Source organism: Rattus norvegicus, chromosome 13 (assembly GCF_036323735.1).
Source record: "Rattus norvegicus strain BN/NHsdMcwi chromosome 13, GRCr8, whole genome shotgun sequence".
NCBI lineage: Eukaryota > Metazoa > Chordata > Mammalia > Rodentia > Muridae > Rattus > Rattus norvegicus.
In genome coordinates this window covers 99,068,408-99,087,429 of record NC_086031.1, presented here as the reverse complement: position 1 = coordinate 99,087,429, position 19,022 = coordinate 99,068,408, and the positions used below count along the sequence as shown (strand labels likewise).

General features: G+C 45.1%; 1 protein-coding gene across 2 annotated transcripts in view; it reads left to right on the top strand.

Annotated features, from left to right (window-relative positions):
• The first annotated feature begins 431 nt into the window (after positions 1–431).
• Mark1 (microtubule affinity regulating kinase 1) overlaps positions 432–19,022 on the top strand; it is a 105,272-nt gene continuing 86,681 nt past the window's right edge. Inside the window, exon 1 of one of the 2 annotated variants that reach the window (XM_039090282.2) lies at positions 432–924. In XM_039090282.2, the coding sequence (XP_038946210.1) occupies positions 874–924 (51 nt within the window). In that variant the 5' untranslated portion in view covers positions 432–873. The remainder of the gene's footprint in view (positions 925–19,022) is intronic. The other variant, NM_053947.2, reaches the window with a different exon arrangement.

Sequence of the window (19,022 nt, the reverse complement as noted above, 5' to 3'; positions counted from 1 at the left end):
TTGTCCACCCCTGACCATGAACAACACCTCAGGGAAGAATGATGTTGAAAGAAGGCTCAAGGAAAACCGGGAATTAAACCAGAGGAGAAATTAAGGATGGGCCAAGTGCAGAGTAGGATGGTACCCAATGCTTCCCTCCAGGGAAACAAATAAAATACATAAAAAGGAGGAAGGAGGGGATCCTTATGTATTCGCACGAACCCCATGTGTCCCCAGTGCTGGTTTAAAAAGCCATACAAGAATCAACATCAAATCGCAGGGCGCCGGAGGTTCTGAGGGGACAGCCAGATCCGCGGGTGGGGCGAGTCACTAATGAAATCCGGCCGGGCGGCGGGCGGAGGCGGCCCCGCATCCCTAATGAGGGAATGAATGGAGAGGCCCCTCGGCTGGCGCCCGCCCACCCGGCGGCGGCCGCCAAGAGCCTCGGGGTGCTGCGTGCCGCGCCCGCCGCTCCGCGCGCACCGGCTCGGGCCGCGGAGGGCTCCGGCTGAGCGCGGCGGGGACGGCGCGGAGCGGCGCGCGGGCTCGGGGCCGCGGGGCCCGGCGCGGATGCGGCAGCGGCGGCGGCGACGGCGGCGGCGGCGGCGCTCACCTGAGGCGGCGCGCGGGAGGCGCTGTCAGGGCCGCGCTCGCCGGGCGCCGCGCTGAGGCAGCTCCCGGGCGCCTGCCCTCCAGTCAGCCCGCCGCGGCCCTCCGCGCCGGACCGGCGTCCCCGCAGCTTGGTCCCCGCGTCCTCGCCCGCCTTCCCGCCCCGCGGCCTGCGGGAGCCGCGCGCTCCCCGGCGCGGCCTGCTCGCGCGCGCCCGCCCTCGCCGAAGCCCTCCTCGGCCCGCGACCCGCCGGACCCCCGGCCCGACCCCGCCGCCCGCGCAAGATGTCGGCGCGGACGCCATTGCCCACGGTGAACGAGCGGGACACGGAGAACGTGAGTCCCCCCTCTACCCCCCGAGCCTCCAGCGCGGCCACCTGGGCGAGCCCGGCCTGACCCCCCTCCACGTCCTTTCCGTCCCCACTCGGGGAGCCCGAGGCGGCCCTCTGCTCGGAGTGGGTCCTGCCTGAGGGGATGCGGGAGGTGATGGAGGGCAGAGGGTGGGCGTCCAGGGTGTCTCCGGGATCGTCCCCCTAGGCCCCCACCCGAGTGAATGGATGCTTGCTTGGGGACAACCCACGAGCCAGCCGAACCTCTTACACCTCGGCTGTCCTGGGATCTTTCAGCCCTTTGCTTTTTCTGGATTTTCCAGTCCTTTGCAAACATACACCCCACCCCACCCCCGCATTGCCCCATGACTTTGCTTTTTGTAACATCAGGTCCACACTGGGGGCGCACGGGCACCTTAGGGATAAAGAGGGCAGTGAAGTAGGGGTGTGTGTGTGTGTGTGTGCGTGCGTGTGTGTGTGTGTGTGCGTGTGTGTGTGTGTGTGTGTGTGTGTGTGTGTGTGTGACTTTATGTCACTATAATACTCTCAGTGAAGAGTGGAAGATTTCACTTACAGCTTCTGTAGCCCAAGGTGAGAAAGGAAAGGTTTAAGAGCCCCAGGAAGCCAACTGGCTTCTCTTCTTCAGGCCAGTGTTCATGACTCAGGGACAGGTTTTAAGTACTTTCTCCTCTTGGAGTGTCACAAGGCATATATCTTTGAAGGGAGGATTTTTCTGTATCTGCTCAAATAGCCCTCCGGAGCTTCTTTGTTTAGTTTTGTTCCGTTTAGTTGTTGGCTTTTTTTTTTTTTTTTTTTAAATCAAGATTGAGATGTTCGCTCGAGGTATTTGGACTCTAACAAACCAAGAGAAAGACCAATTGTAATTTCATCTTCTGAAATGGACGATTGTGTTCACGTGTGTGCGGGTTCCTTTGCAGGAAAGGTGACTTTCTGTCACTGTTGTTCTTAAAATCATTGGTGACCTGCATAGGGGCCGGGAGGCTCCAGAGGGTCTGGTCTGATTGCTGACAAGTTTTAAGGAGCTGGGGGGTGGGGGGTTCTAGGTTTTGCTTGGCCGACCAGAGCTCTCTGGCTGTCTACTTCCCTCCTCAGCCCTTCAGTGCTTAATGTACCAGTGACTTCATAGGGACTATAAAGTAAAAACACTCAAGTGCTTTGGTGTTGAGACAAAAGAGAGGGAGAGACAGGCAGGCTCACTTTTTGAAGGGGCAAATGAGGCATAAACATGGTGTGTTTCTAGAGAGTAGGGTGCACGTTTAATATATTTATCTGAAGGGAAAAGAAAATAATTCTACAGAGACCATTGTTAGAAGCACTAGGAAGTTGTTCCAGTGTGCTTTGTCCTCTCCTGCGCCCTATACTTAAAATGATGAAGGCACCAGAAGTCACCGTCGTCCGTCGTCCGTATTGCTCAATTTGCACCATGACTGTGGCCTCAGAGATGAAATGGCTGCATAATTTTCACTGAAAGATTAAAGGAGGTTGGAGGTAAAAGGCAAAGAATCGGGTGGCAGTATATTTTTAAAGGTAAAGAATTATTTTTTTTAAAGCAAACCAAAATCCTGTCATTTAAGAGTGACAATGAAGAGTCAAGCAGACGATGACCTCTGTTTTAGGATCAGAATTCTGTGTGCTGACCTAGTGTGGAGAAGCCCCGTTGCTCATGTCCTGGGTTTTGACTACTCTACCTCGTTGTGTGGACAGGGTTCTTTACAAAGACAGGATATGGTTTTATAGAAATATGCAGCAAGGAATTGTACCACACACAGCATCACATGTAAGAACAAAAGAGCAGCAAGGGGATTTTAAAGCTAGGCAGTCAGAGTATAAATTTTGTTGTACCTTCCGAGGACGGCTGTGCCGTGTAAAGTCATCTGCTTTGTTTCTAAGCATGTTCTTTCAGAGCCTCTGCGTGGTCTTGTTTCTACCCTGGTACAACATAACCGTCCCCCCATTTAGCTTACTCTATCTACTTCCTAATTATCTCCTCATTGCCGTGGAAAATGTCTACTCTGCTATGGCTGCTAATTAATCAATGAGTATGCACTTAACTCTGTTTTTGACCTGGAAGGGGACGCAGAAGTGCTTTAGTAGACAAGGCCTCACCCCACTCAGGGCTGACGGGAGACATAAATGCAGTCCCAAGTAGTGTGCATTAGAAGACTGAGGGTAGCTAGGGCTAAATTGGCTTTATAAGTGTTCCAGGTGTTTATCGGAGAGGCCACCCCTGGAGGCTGTTAAATGACCACTGGAGTCTTAAATGGCATTATCGGTGTTCCCTACCTCCTCCCATCAGCAAAACGGAGTATCAAGCTTGCTGGTCAGTGCATGAATTACTGCCAGCATGGTAGCCAGAAGGTACATTTGCTTGTCATCATACAGGACATTTTAAAGTATATCCACACAAAAATATTCACATATTTTTAAAAATATTTATGAAAAAAAATGTTTACTTTATATGACTTTCAGGTCTTTTTTTTGTAAAGACAGTAGCCAAAAATGCTATTACTCTTAGAAATTAAAGTAAACAAATATAATAATAAAAAATCAATATTACATTGTTATTTGCAGGTAACAAACATTTCTTAATATATATATGTATGTATGTATATATATGTGTATATATATTAAAATCCCAAGAAGAAATGTGTGACCCTGATGTCTCCTCTACCACTGTGTAGAGCAGAGAGAGAGTTGTTCTTTGAGAACATTCAGTGGGATCTTCCAGGAGTATCCTTAGATGAAAGTTTGTGTGTGCCTTGTTGATAGGCCTCAACTGATTAAATATAACAGGAAACAGTGGTTAGCTTTTAAGGCAGTAAACACTTTGTAGTGAAGAAGAGACACGTTACAAAGAGTAGAATCTCTGTAAAATGCATTTGACTTTGGGTTGTAAAGGTACTCTACTCTTTAAAAAAAATAAGAACATGCTTGAAAAACTTGTTTTCTTCTCTTCTTTTTTTTTTTAATTGTCAAACTATTCTTGAATAATGCCAGTATGGATGGAGGAGCTATACTAAAACATATCACTAAATGTGTCTCTTTCTTCAGTGAAACAATTTTGTAAGTGTTTTTGGAAAACCTTTGCTGACACTCCTGCTGTGGGTCACCAATGCCCTGACTGATTTTCTCTGTTGAAAGACAATGCTGTGTTCCTTCTTAGAGATCATCATGAAGGAAGTCAATGTGATTATTTCTTGAGTTGTCTTAAAATTATAAATCTGGCTAGGTTCAAAAGCCTTTAATAAACCTCTGACTGGTATATCTTTCCTAGACTGGAAATTCATGTGGCAACTGTAACAAGCTGGTACAGTAATTTTGTTACAGTAACTTGAGTGGCCAGCCTGGTGGTCATTAGGTGTAGATGGAAAAACAAATGGGTTGCATGCCTGTACCCTCCCCTTGGCTCTGCTCCCTGCATGAGTCCTAGTACCTGTTGTGTGGCAGTGCACTTGCTGCCTGGTCTGTCTCCTGTGTTGTCCTTGCCTGGCTCAGTGACTAGTGTGCGTAAGAGATCAGTGCTGTGACATTCCCTCTTGAATCAGTCATTTATCATCAGAGCACATGTGTGATGTATGCAAAGATAACCATTACATAGACCACCCAAGGCTGAAGGTTCAGGGAGTCAGGTGACCTGCCCAAGGTCACACTAGACTTCTGAACTCTTGAACTTTTGCTCCGCTCTGGCTGTTGCTTCTAGGAGGTGGTTTATTTGGTTTGGGCTTAGAGATTTAAAATGAACACACATGTACCTTAGTAGAGGAAGAACAGGATATGCTTTTATTCACTACTTCTGGTCCCTTGCTGTTCAGTCTCCTGGAGTCCCTGCCCTTTCCCCCTTATCAAGTACTTACAAATACTTTGTGGCTTGACTTGCTGACATTTAACAAGACCCCTGAGATGACTGCTTTTGTAGCTGAGCCTTGGTGAATGCAAGAAGTCCAGGTTCCGGATCTCCAGAGTGGGTGTCCAGACTGGGGAAGGAAATAGTAACAGTGTCATTTCTCTGATCTCGCTACTATTAATCAATCCGCTCAGTTTGTTTAGTTTGCATTTATTTGCCTGTCTGTGGGGGAGTGCCATGGGCATGCACATGGAGCTCAAGGACAGCTTTCAGGAATTGGTTCTTTCTCTCCACTGTGTGAGTTAGTCCCAGGGATTAGATTGTCAGTATTGGTGGTAACTGTGGTTACCGGACCCTTAGCAGCTTCTTGTGTTTTCTGAAAGCCTCCATGTGCAGAATTAGGTACTTTATAAATAATTTCTCAGGTGATGATCCTCATTACTTGTGTCCCACCTGAGGATTTCCTTTGGAGCTCACTTTCTTTTTCCTGATGAACATCCTTCGATGTTCTTTTGGTGAGGCTGGGCCTGGTGGCATGAGCTTGTAACCTCAGCACTCAGGATGCTGAGGCAGGAAAAGCCCGAGTTTGAGCCTACCTTGATTAAGACCCTGTCTCAAAAGGAGGAAAGAGTTCTTTCAGTTAGTGATAACCTCTTGTGATTTTGTTTTGTCAAGATGGGGTCTTTCTATGTAGCTCTGGCTGTCCAGAAACTCTTTATGTAGACCAGGCTGGCCTTGGGCTAACAGACATCCACCTGCATCTGTTTCCTGAGTGCTGGAGTTAAAGCATGTGCCACTAAGCCTTGTTTGTAAGTTTTGTTTAAATAGGAAAATGGTTTGCCTTTATTACTGAAAGACAGTTTTCCTGAGACTATAACTCTAGATTGTTGGTTTAATTTCTTTAGGAAGGGGCCATAAAATAGCATCCCATTGTCTATTGGTCACACTGCTTCTAATAGAAATCATCTATTATGGCAGGCTATGTTTTGGGCCTTTTTAAAAATTAAGCTATAATTAGGTAGCAATAGGCATGTGTGTATATGTATATAACAACAATCAAAAAGAGGCCGTGTGTGTGTGTGTGTGTGTGTGTGTGTGTCTGTCTGTCTGTCTGTCTGTCTGTCTGTCTGAATATATACTACTACTCTTTCAGTCCATTTTGTGTTGTTTGTATCTATATGATTCAGGGCTGGCCTCTTGGTATTGAATACCAATAGGGGGCTCTTCCGTGGGGAATAGGCCTCCCTCTCTCAGCATTCCTTAGTTGTCTGTAGTCCTTGTTTAGGGTTGGGGCCTTGAGAGATTCCCCCTTCCACATTAGCATCTCTGTTGGTATCTGTCTCTTTGAGGTCCTCTCTTCTGGTGTTGGAGTTTCACTGTGGTGTGCTTAGGTGTTTGCTCTTTGCATTTATGAATTCATGTTTCCGTAACTTCTGGGTGCCTCTCAACTATTATGTATTTATCACTGTCTTCCTTCTGGTCCCCTTGTGTTTTCCTTGTTTATACTCGGTCGGCTTACAGTAGACCTTGGCTCTCCGAGATCTCTCACATCTTCATTTTTCTTACTAGTCCGTTGTTTTTCTGAGTGATGAGCTGTTTAATTGTTACCCTCTGCCTTCTGTAGAGTCCTGACTTTCATCAGTTTGGAAATGTGTCCACTGTGGTTTCTGTGCGTCTTGGCTTAGCCCTTTTCTCTCTACCTTCCCTGATACTCGGTTAGCTACTTTGACTCTGTCCTCCACCGTCTTAGCCCTGACTCATGTTTTTCTTCTCCTGCCTCACTGTTTCTTCCTAGTACAGTCTGCATGCAGTCTCTGTAATGTTTAGCTGTGTCTGTCTTTAGTTGCATTTAAACCCATCTGTTGACTTATTTGTGTTTAAAAATTACCTTTTGTTGGAGAGATCTGCTTCTGTGAGTCTGTAGGTCTGTAGTATAATATTGTTACCTGTGAACAGTGTGTCAGAGCAAATCCCTAGTAATTTTATGTTGCACAGCTGAAACTTCACACCTCCTAGCCAGCGACTGCCTCCTCTGCTTCCTTCCAGTCCCTGGCAAACACCCATGTTGCTTTGATAATTTTAACTGCTTTGCTCATACACATGGAGTCACGTAGTAGTTACCATTTTGAGATCGTATTTCATTTTTTATGGTGTCCATAATCTTCATTTGTGTTTCAATGTATAACAAGATGCATTTCTTTTTATGAGTTCGGGTTGTGTATATACAGTGTACTTTATTTATCCGGTGTCCTCTTGGTGCATATTTAGTTTGTTTCTACCACTAGGGTAAAGGTTTCAAGAAACATTGGAATGAAAGTATCCCTTGGAGATCTTAATTCGTTCTCTTTCATAAATACCAAGAAGTGGAGTTGTTGGTCACATGCTGTTATAAGCTTAACTTGCAAAGGAACTTCTAGACACTCCCAACTCTTTACATCTTCAACAGCGGTGCACAGGTTCTGGTTTCTCCATTTCAACTCGGAATTCTGGCAACTCTTGTTATTTCAGTTCTGACAATGACAGCCCTGGGTACGGATAGTAGCTTGTTGCACTTACTTAGCACATGCACAGCCTCAGAATTACAGACAAGCGAGCAAACAAGCAAACAAACATTGCTCAGTGGTAGCCACCCTAACCAGTGATACTCAGTTGGGATTCTGATGTTTTCTTTATGGTTAACAATGTTGAGCCTGTTTTTTGTTTTGTTTTTTTGTTTGTTTGTTTGTTTGTTTTATACCTGTTGGCCATTTGTTTATAGTCTTTGGGAAAGTATCGAGTAAGCCCTGTGTATATTCTTTTTTTTTTTTTTTTTTTTTGGTTCTTTTTTTCGGAGCTGGGGACCGAACCCTGGGCCTTGCGCTTCCTAGGTAAGCGCTCTACCACTGAGCTAAATCCCCAGCCCCCCTGTGTATATTCTTAAATCAGGCTATTTTCCTATTTGCCATTGCAATGCCATTGGATTTCCCAGTATGGCGTTTGGATAGTGTTTCCAGGTGAGGTGTGTGGCTGCAGATACTACTGTCCCCCATTTGATAGGTCCTCCTCTATCTTCTCTTCTCTGTTCTCTTCCTCTTTATCCACGTGTGCTTTGGCTGTCTGAGCTGCAGTCACACCCAGTCAGTCGTTGCTAAGCCTGTGTCATGAGGCTTTCTTCTGACAGTTCTCCAGAAGTCCCACAGCTTGAGTGTTGTGGTTAAACCTTCAGTCTCTCCCAAACCCTTTTTATCTCTATTTGTAGGGCGACAGTGGAGGTTTGCTGTTTGGTTGTTGATTGTATGGGATACTCCGAGTCCTTTATGAGTCTGAGCATGGCTCTCTGTGTCTACAGATCATGCAGTTGAATTTGGATAGGGATTACAATGATCTGTAGATTGATTTAGGCACTATGGACGTCTTGACAGTATTAATTTTTCTAATCTACAAACATGGGCTGCCTTTCCTTTTCTCTGTTTCTTTAATTTCTTTCAGCAATATGTTGCTTCTTTGGTTCTTTATTCCAAAATATTTCATTGTTTTGGTATTTTAAAAATAGTCTATTTTTTCCAGATAGTTTCTTGTTAGTGATAAACACACATCTGAGTGTGTGTGTGTGTGTGTGTGTGTGTGTGTGTGTGTGTGTGTGTGTTGATTTTGGATCCTGGAAGGCTTTTGGATTTGTATATTAAGTTTAACAGGTTATTTCAGGACATATGTGGGGGTTGCATATAAGATTGTCTTATCTAAAAACATAATTTTGCTTCTCCCTTCCTATTTCAACACTTTCTTTCTTTTTTGTTTAAGAGTTCCAGAACTGTGTTGAATAGAAGTGGTGAGAATGGTCATTTGCTGTTGTTCTGATCTTAGGAAAAATGTTTGTTCCGTTCTGCCATTAACTGTGATGTGAACCGTGGGCTTTTCATGAGTGGTCTATACTACATTGATACAGTTTCCTTTCTCCCAGTTTGTTGAATGTTGTACTGCATCTTGCTCAATGTAAATGTCGGCATATAAAATCTGTATCTATGGAAATTATCACAGAGTTTAATTTTCCTTGCATTGCTGTGGTGTATATTGCACTGACTTTGTATCTCAGGTGTGACTATGAAGATGATCCTTTTGGCACGCTACTGATTTGTATTTGCTGTTTTCATTCTTATTTTGAGAACTTTGTGTCTGTCTACATTCACTAGGCACATTGGCCTGTGGCTGGCTGGCGCTCTCTCTCTCAGATTTATTTATTTATTTATTTCATATATGTGATTATTTATTTATTTCATATATGTGATTACACTGTAGCTGTCTTCAGACACATCAGAAGAGGGCATCGGATCTCATTACAGATGGGTGTGAGCCACCATGTGGTTGCTGGGGTTTGACCTCAGGACCTCTGGAAGAGCAGTGTTCCTAAACACTGAGCCATCTCTCCAGCCCAGCTCTCTCTTCTTATAATAACTTATAATACCTAGTTTTTGGTGTCAGTGTAATGCTGAATTCATAAATGAGTTAGGAAGTACTTTCTCCCCTTCAAATTTAGGAGAGCTCAGAAGGACAGGTGCTGACGGTGTAAATGGTCGCTGACATCGGCAGCGAAGCATCTGCGCTTGGCCTTTCTTTGCTGGAAGGTTTCTGACCGCTGATTCACTCTTTTTCTAGTTCTGTTTAGGTTTTCTACGTCTCCATGATAGAGTAGTTGTAGATTTATTTGAGTTCTCTAGAGGAATGGGTTTAACTTCAACAAACTTGTGTGTTGTCCAGTTGTCCAGTTACTTATGCCCTTTACTTCTGTTTCATGCATTCAGAGCTGGGAAAAAGACGTGGTATAGCAGTCTTAAGTTTGTGCTTTGGTGTTTGTATGTGGTAGAATGTGATTTGTCATGAAGAGTGTTCTGCGTGTACTTAATGAATGGTGGCCGCTGTTGGATATGCTCTTTTTTTTTTTTTTTTTTGAGAGAGTGTTTCACCATGTAGCCCAGGCTAATTCTGCACTTTTAAGCCTACAACCTTAGCCTCCCAGTTGTTAGGATTATGGGTTCCACCATATCAGGTCCACCAAATGTCTGTCCATTGGTCTGTGATGCTGTTCAAGTCATCATTTCCTTGTAGATCTTCTGTCTGAATGCTGTATCCATTACTGCATGCAGAATATTGCAATCTGTCACTGCCGTGTTGCTGTCTGTCTTTGTCTCTGGCTCTGTCAGTGTTTACTTTATACACTGAGGTCTTCTGCTGTTGGGCACATATAGAGTTGTAACCGTCGTGTCTTCTTTATGTGCTTGTTCTGCCATTATGCGATGTCCTTTTTTGTCTCTTATGGCAGGTTTTTACATTTAAGTTCCATTTCGTCTGATATAAATATGGCCACCCAGTTCTCTTTCAGTTACTGCTGTAGTGGGAGATCTTTCTCCATCCTCTGACTTTCAGCCTGCAAGTTCTTAAAGGTAAAGCAGGCTCTTACCAACGGCATTTAGTTGGATCTGTCTTCACTGAAGTGTTTGATCCTTTGCATAATGTAGTAACGATTGGTGCTATTTTAAATTGTTTTGTTAGACCTGTTTGCCCTTTTCTCTGTCGTTCTCTTCCTGTGTGCTTCATTAATTTTCACAGAGACATCCGCAGCATACCACATTCTCTTAGCATCTGAGCCCAGTCCTCCAGCCGTCTCCGTCAGAGCATTGACCCACGGACATCCCAGTCTTCCCTTTCCTCATCCGCTTAATTTTAATCTCATTGAAGATTTTCCTTAAAGTACTCAGTCTTTGTAATAGTCTTTTAGTCCTTGCTTATTTTTTATGATTTCATCTTAGTAAACATTTTATATGCAGGCATTTACATTCCGTTTCTGGAAATTCTGTCACCTGGACATTTGTTAGTCATCTGTACCCATGAATGTCGTCACTCTGGAGATTTTGTTTCTGGTTTGTTTTTGATCAGTTGTTTGGTTCTTGTTTTTGATTTTGTTGTTGTTCTTCTGTCTCCTTTTTTGATGACAAATTTCTGTTTGCCTAATTTTATCTGTGTGAAACTTGGAGGTTGAAGGATGACTTCCTACAGAGAGGCCTGTATCTGCTCCTGTGGGAACCTGTTGACCAGGGTCTCTCTTGTTCATCAAGGAGTTTGACCCCAGGGCAATTCTGTCTTCTGTGGTTACTTTCTGTGCTGGTCTGTCTGTCTTTGTTTCTTTTTTAAATGTTTGTTTGTTTTTATTTTGCCTTAAGAGGTTTCTTTTTCTTCCAGTTTCACAATGCATTAAAAGTATGCATTTCCAGTTCCTCCAGGAGCCTCCACACTGTGTTGCCTCTTCTACAGAGAAAGAAGCCAGGAATGAGGGTTTTGGAAAAGTTTCATGTGATTTTTATGAACCTAAAATGTGTCGTTTCTGAGACACTTCTATTGCATACTTAAAAATATATACAATTATTATTTCCAAGTCTTTTATTTCAAAATTTTAAATTTAATGTGTTCTTTTGACAATATCATGCATGTGTATGGTGCATCCTAGTCACTCTTTCTTCCTGCCCTCTCTAATCTCCCTCCTGCCCGGTCAACTTCCCTTCTCCCTACAGAAACCTTTTTCCATATTGAAGTCATTTTGTGTGGCAATTCAAGAGTTTTAACTAGGCCTGCCTTGTTTGTAATTGTTATTAATCATTCCATTCATTTACTTCTCAAATGATATCCCACTTCCTGGTTACCCCTCCACAAGCCCCCCATTCCACAACTTCCCTCTCCTTTGTGGGCATCAGACCTCCACAGAACCAAGGGCCTCCCTCCCATTGATGTCAGGCAAGGCCATTCTCTGCTACCTCTGTATCTGGAGCAGCGAATCCCTCCCTCTACACTCCTTGGTTGGTGGTCTAGTCCCTGGGAGCACTGGGTGGTCTGGCCAGCTGATGTTGTTCTTCCTATGGGGTTGTAATCCCTCTGCTGCTCCTCCAGTCCTTCTGCCAGCTCCCCCACCAGAGTCCCTGAGCTCTGATGGTTGGCTCCAAGCCTCCACCTCTGCATTGGTTAGTTGTTGGCAGAACCTCCCAAGGAGCAGTCAGTCAGACCAGGTTCCTGTCAGCAACTGTCTTTTGGCAAGGACTACAGGGTCAGGTTTGATGTCTGCAGACAGGAAGGATCCCCAGGTAGGACAGCCTAGGGCTGCATTTGTGACCATGGGTTTAGAACTATACTACAGAGCTTATGGGCTTACCAATGGGACGCAACTGAAGACCGTGACTTTCCTCTTCCAGACCTTGCCAATAGTGTAGCCAATAGTTTAGCAGAGAAGGATAGGGCCAGCTGAGCCCGTTCCCTACCCATAGCTGACTGCTGGTAGGGCCAGCCTTGACACAGTGTGGTGATTGTAGTGGCTATGTCTAGAACATGGCATTTCACAGCCCTTCTTCCTATCGTCTGGTCCTTACATTGTCTCTGCTTCCTCTGTCTTTTCCTGAGCCTTAGAGATGGTGGTTTGTCATTTCTAAAATCATAATTGAGTCTTGCAAACCATTTGTTTTAGTCATTAAATGATTGACTTTCTTTTTTTTTGGTTCTTTTTTTCGGAGCTGGGGACTGAACCCAGGGCCTTGTGCTTCCTAGGCAAGTGCTAATGATTGACTTTCAAACATTGCTGTTTGTCATCAGGAGGGTAGAAGTTCACTACCAGAACTTTCGCTGGCATTTAGAATCGGTAGACTATTAAAATCTGAATATCATAATGAATTAAGTGTGGTTAAATAAAGTGGCCTACTAAACCCACTTCCGTAAGGTGCTTTCTCGTTGAAATCAGGTATTGCCAGAAAGTGAGCTTGCAGCTTTCTGCCCTTTCAGTTTTCTTCTGTGTTATGAAAGCTAGACCACACCTAGAGTCGTTTAATTGTGTACTATCTCCATTGTTTGCTCACCACAGAAAAGCTTGCCCCATAGAAGCTGGGGCGCTCGGATGCTTTTACACTTTGTTTTAGTGTACTGCTTCCTAGTGTGCATACCCTGTAAGGGACTTCATATGTAGTACTATTTCCTAGTGTGTATTATACCCTGTAAGGGACTTCATATGTAGTGTACTGCTTCCTAGTGTGCATAGCCTGTAAGGGACTTCATATGTAGTGTACTGCTTCCTAGTGTATATACCCTGTAAGGGACTTCATATGTAGTGTACTGCTTCCTAGTGTATATACCCTGTAAGGGACTTCATATGTAGTGTACTGCTTCCTAGTGTGCATAGCCTGTAAGGGACTTCATATGTAGTGTACTGCTTCCTAGTGTGCATACCCTGTAAGGGACTTCATATGTAGTGTACTGCTTCCTAGTGTATATACCCTGTAAGGGACTTCATATGTAGTGTACTGCTTCCTAGTGTATATACCCTGTAAGGGACTTCATATGTAGTGTACTGCTTCCTAGTGTATATACCCTGTAAGGGACTTCATATGTAGTGTACTGCTTCCTAGTGTATATACCCTGTAAGGGACTTCATATGTAGTGTACTGCTTCCTAGTGTATATACCCTGTAAGGGACTTCATATGTAGTGTACTGCTTCCTAGTGTATATACCCTGTAAGGGACTTCATATATAGTGTACTGCTTCCTAGTGTATATACCCTGTAAGGGACTTCATATATAGTGTACTGCTTCCTAGTGTATATACCCTGTAAGGGACTTCATATATAGTGTACTGCTTCTAGTGTATATACCCTGTAAGGGACTTCATATGTAGTACTGCTTCCTAGTGTATATACCCTGTAAGGGACTTCATATGTAGTTTGTAAGTCACTGTTGTTATGCAAGTCCTAACTAGACAGTTTAGTTTGGAGGTCCTTGAGCTAAAGTTTAGAGGTTATGCTGTAACCATTGTAAGAGTTTAGCCTTGCTCTAGGCTTGCCTGTGGTCAAGCTCTCTTCCTAATTAAAGTGGGGCTGCATACCTCTGTTGCTTCTGCATGTTTCCTAAATTAATATTCTCTATAGTTCTATATAAATGATTTGATGAACCAAAGTCCATTTTCATGTATTACCAGTATGATGAGTTTGTGAGGGGGAGATGTTCCTAATTCACATCTCAATCTTTCAGCACCCGCCATGTGTTCTTCGAGCTTTTCTAGTCTAAGGCCTGGGGAGACTCTCCCCAGCTCTCCTGCTGCAGGCACTCACTCAAAAAGCACTGGTAGAGAGGCAAACACGATGACTGTCCTTTCATAAGCAGTGACAGCAGTAGAGAGGACCAGGCTACTGTCTGGTTCGGAGGTCACACAGGAGCTGCACGAGGCACCTGGAGCTCCCAGATCAAAGGGGTTAAGGAAGAACCCACATTTTTGCCTCCATTTTCCCAGCTTTATATGGCTAGCCACAGAAGACTGGACACAACATGGAAATAAAAGACCTGAAACACCCAAACAGTAGGCGAGCCCCACTGGGCCCTTGGTGCCTTGGCCATCTTATCAACTTAGTAAGGAGTAAACAGCCTGGGCACTGTCCGGTATCTTCATGACCTGCTGGTAAAGGGTATGGTGACAGGGTTAGCATGGCTGCCTTCCTCTTGGGGTCAGAGGTGCAGCTTTTCACTGCCTGAAAGAGGTTTTCTTCTGTGGCCTTTTCTATTCACTTCATCATAATTGAAAATGGTTTGGAGACAAAAGCAATGAAACTCGAGCCCTGCTCTGGAGCTCCTCAGCCCAGAGGGAGCAGGACACAGGCAAACAAGCAGCAGTAGAAAGTTACAGCTCCCTGTCAGCTGACAGGAGAATGGGAAACAAAGGCTGCTGGAGAAGATGGAGGAGGACTCCCTTGCCAAGCTGCTGTGTAGAAGTCACACTGGTGAGGAGGAGGCAGAGCCTTAAGTATTTCGAGAGGGAGAGGATGGACAGAGAGTAGAGGGCCCAGAGCAAGAACTAGTTCAGGGGCCACCCAACCCTGGGGAGGGTTTAGTTGAAGGTCAGCTTCATTAGACTTGTAGACTTGGAGCCTTTGTGCCATGAGCACCACAGGCTTGAAAGCCAGCAGACTGCTCTGTCGCTGCCCATGGAAAACTTTTAGCACCACCGTTTTCTTTTTTCACAGAGATCCTTTTGACACTGAGAAGCAGGCTTGGGGAAGAGGCAGTGTCCGTGACAGCTTGACCATGGTAGTTGGGCCTCTCCAAGCTACCTCAGCTAGGTCTTCTGTGTCTGCCCTGTACTTGCTGCTCAGTCTTAGCACGGGACCTCACTGGGACATTAGTGGGACACTGCCCCTGACCTGACGGAGTAGTGTGTCCTTTCCTTTGCCGTCTCTAGTTTTAGTCACCTTCCATCCCTCAACGTTGATCACAGCCTTTCTTCCACTTTATAGTACGACAGTAATCTTTGAGGAAAGCCGTCCTCATTGTCTTTTCCTTTTAAAACATTATTTCTTTTATTTCTGAGATTATAATGCAATCTTGCAATTTCCCTTTCCCTGTGCCCTCTTCCGGCCTTCCCACACACCCCTCCTCCCACACACCCCTCCTCCCACACGCCCCTCCTCCCACACGCCCCTCCTCCCACACGCCCCTCCTCCCACACGCCCCTCCTCCCACACGCCCCTCCTCCCACACACCCCTCCTCCCACACGCCCCTCCTCCCACACACCACTCCTTGCCATCTCTCAAACCCAAGGACTCTTTTTCGTTAATTGCTGTTATATGCACATGTGTAGGTACATTCTTAAATGTAATCTGCATGATGTTACTTGAATGTATGTTTTCAAGGCTGACCATTTGGCTATTGGATAAGCCATGGGTCTGCTCTTCCCTGGGGAAGGTTAGTTTCAGAAACGTAAGAATCAAATACATTTTCCTTTGCCGTTAGTCAACAGATGATTCCCATTTCATAACGAAATCCCAAATAGGTCTCACTGTGGCGGTGTGTATCAGGAGGGAGGTTAGAGAAGCCCTAGCCACCCTCTGTTGCAGTAGGAGTGAAAATGGATAGATGCTACACTACACGTTCCCACTCCTCGTGCTCCGGCTGTTTCTCTGCTAGCCGCTTCCACACACTGTCCCCTTGGTAGGTTGTTACCATGCCTGACACACACACCACATTCTGCGGGTCGTTCTAGTGTGGCACCACACCACGCTAGCCCCAGGCATTCTATAGCCTTCCAGAACTGAGACAGGTTGTCTCTCTGCCCGCCGGGAACTTTGTTCACAACCCCTGTAGCCCAATAAAATCAAACTCCAGAAACTTGTAGTTTAACAATTAGATTTATATGTTAAATTCTCAATCCACAATACACCCACAGAATAAATTCCCTGCCAATTAATAAAGACAGAAACCGCCCACCTAGACAAGATAGAGTTGACCTAGTCCACCTGGTCTGGATCATCCTGCTACGGCGGCTCCATCTTGATTTTTCGCTTCTCTTCCTCCTCTCTCCTTCCTAGACTTTTCCCCGCCTACCCTTCCTTCTCATCCAATGACAGGCTTTGCCTCATCCAGGACCTGCCTTGCTCATAATGACATCATCCTACAACCTTCAGTGCTCAGGTGGTAGTTTCTATAGACTTAAGGACCAACACAAGCTGATACAAAGGGGCTAGGACAGTGAGTGTAACCTTCTTAGGGCTGTGACTCTAATACAGTTCCTCATGTTATGGGGATCCCCAGCCATCAAATTATTTTTGTTGCTACTTCATAAATGTAATTTTGCTACTGTTATGAATTGTAATGTAAGTATCTGTGTTTTCTGATGGTCTTAGGCAAGCCCTGTGAAAGGGTTGGTTGGGAACCACTAGGCTAGGAAGGGTTAACACATGCCGAAGTTGGTGACATGCTGTCAGCCTGAGGAGGAAGATTGTTTACCTACTGCTTTCCCTGAGTTAGATTTGTGTTTATAATGTTCTCTCTTATCTTCGGTTAATTTAAGAGTGGCATCATTGCTTTTCACGGGCAGTTTCCCAGTCTGTTTTCAACAGTATGGCAAGAGAAATCAGAAAACTGAGTTGCAAATGAATTACCAGCTAGTTTCTCTCCAGTAAGTCGTGTAACTTTTTCTCTTCAGGCTCTGACCTCTCATTTTGGTGCACACTTAGGAACTATCTCGCACCCTTCACAGAAATGGTGTTCAACTGAGTAGCAGTACTAATTCATGTCATTGGTCCATCCAGAATCTTTATTCATAACTACTTGAATACCACAGATTAGAAAGAAATGTATGCTCCAGCAGCCACTTGTTTATAGGTTAGTGATGGGGGTGGAGCCCGAGCCTCAGACATGCTTTGTCGGTGCTCTGTACTGAGCTACACCGTAGCCTCCAGTGGATTCTGAGCCACAGGACCTAAAAGACACCTAAGAGGGACACCTAAGAGGGGGTATTTGGGATACAGGTGGCTGCTTTGCCTTCCCATCTTCCCTCTTCTCCAGGAGAGGAGAAAAATCAAGATGGTGAAAGAACATGTGAAGAAGGAAGTTACGCATTCCCAGAACCCAGTCTTACTTGCCTGGCTGATTCTACTGTGGACACCATCTGTGACAGGCTTCCAAACTGAAGTGTGACGTTTGTGAGCTCGTTCTACATGTAATGATGTACTCTTTGAGACCAAGACCTCAGGGTTGCCACATCAGTCAAGCAGTGGCAACCACAGTTTGCAGAACTGCCCTCTGCTCTAGAAACATCCAGAATACACCAGGAAAATACCTTCTTTTCGCACGTGCATGTGTGCTGGGTGCAAAATAGCTATGCTGGGAATGCTTAGTAAATGCATGCAGTTAATATCTACGTGTTTTCTGGAAATGATGAAGGGTTTAAAAATCTAAGATAGTGTCCCATAGACATTTTAAAATGTCTTTAATACAAGCAGGGTGACACCATAGCAGTGCATGTGTCACAGCACACATGCAGGGCAGAAAACAGTCTGTGGGAGGTGCTTCTCTCTCTCTGCCACTTGGGTGCTAGGGATGAAACTCAGGTCATCAGGGTTGTCAGTGGTGCCTTTACCATCTCCACTGCCCTAGACTCAATGCTTACCTTTAAGGTTCTGGTTATTATGATTTTTTGTGTGTGAACTTCCAAGGCATGCTGGATAGAGACCTCTCTCACTGTGTTCATGTGCATAATTAAAGTCACCAACTGAAATTCCAGGTCATTAAAAAATGATGTTCACATTGAATAATTACTGGACTTGGTAGTTGCTTAATGTAACTGATTTGAAGGTCCTAGAATAAAGTTTTGACCACTATAGTGTTAACCAAATATAATTATTTAAAGATTAAAAAAAAACCTTCCAATTTCTGAGGTGAATCTGCTGTAACACTTTGGTACTGTGGGAATAAAACCATGAAGTTTGCAAAGGAATTGAACACCATATTTTTAGAATTAATTTAGGCAGATGCATTCATTTATCCTCTGGAGGCTCAGTTGTACAAACTTCACTGTCTCCCGGCAGGCTGTGGTGAGTGAAGACCTCCCAGAGGAGCGATTTGGCAAGTATAGGAGCAGCTGGGAGGGGAGAGCCTCTAAACTACAGATTCACCCTTGCTACTCCCTGATGTCGGCCTGCGGGCTGGTGCATGAGGAGGACTGGAGCGAATGGCTCTCAATGATTCCTTGCTCTGTAAAAGCCAGGACCCAGTAACCAGGAGAAGTCACTTCTTTATGCCACAGGCTGAAGGGGAATCAGAGAGCCTGTCTTCTGAAGTATTGTGGTCTGTGATTGAGCCTCTGTAAGCTGCAGGTGCTGCTGCTGGCTGTATTACGGTTACTACACTGTACCACACTGCACTGACAAAGGCTGGACATATAAATATGCCAGGATTATACAGCATCTTCCATTTTCAAGAACTTTCTGGTTTTTGCATCTTGAGTTTATATTGCTTTGTACACCAACAGGGCACTAAATTTATAGCGTGAGCTGTAACGCTCAGGTTTGCTGATGCTTCACTGACTATAAGAGAGCCAAAGTGAGCGAGCGGTCAGTGGCTGGAGCGGGGAACTTGAGCCTTCTATAGAGGAGAGTTGTGGAGTGCAAGGATGGCCTCGGTGGGAATGGGTGCACCCATGTTGTTATGTGATGTTTAAGAGCCCACACTTTATGGTGCAAACACCTCTATTTATTACTGTGTGACGATAAGGTGTGACTTTAGGTGGTCTCCTTCCCTGAGGGTGAGGCGCATCTGACTAGATGGCCGTCGGTCTGTTAGGCTCATGTAGCTGTTCAACATTAAGTCCTCAGCACGGGGACCAGAGACTTGGAGAGCCAGAGCAGGGAAGGAGAATCGGTGCCGATGAGCAGACCGCCCTTCTGCCCCAGTCCTTGTTTCTCCA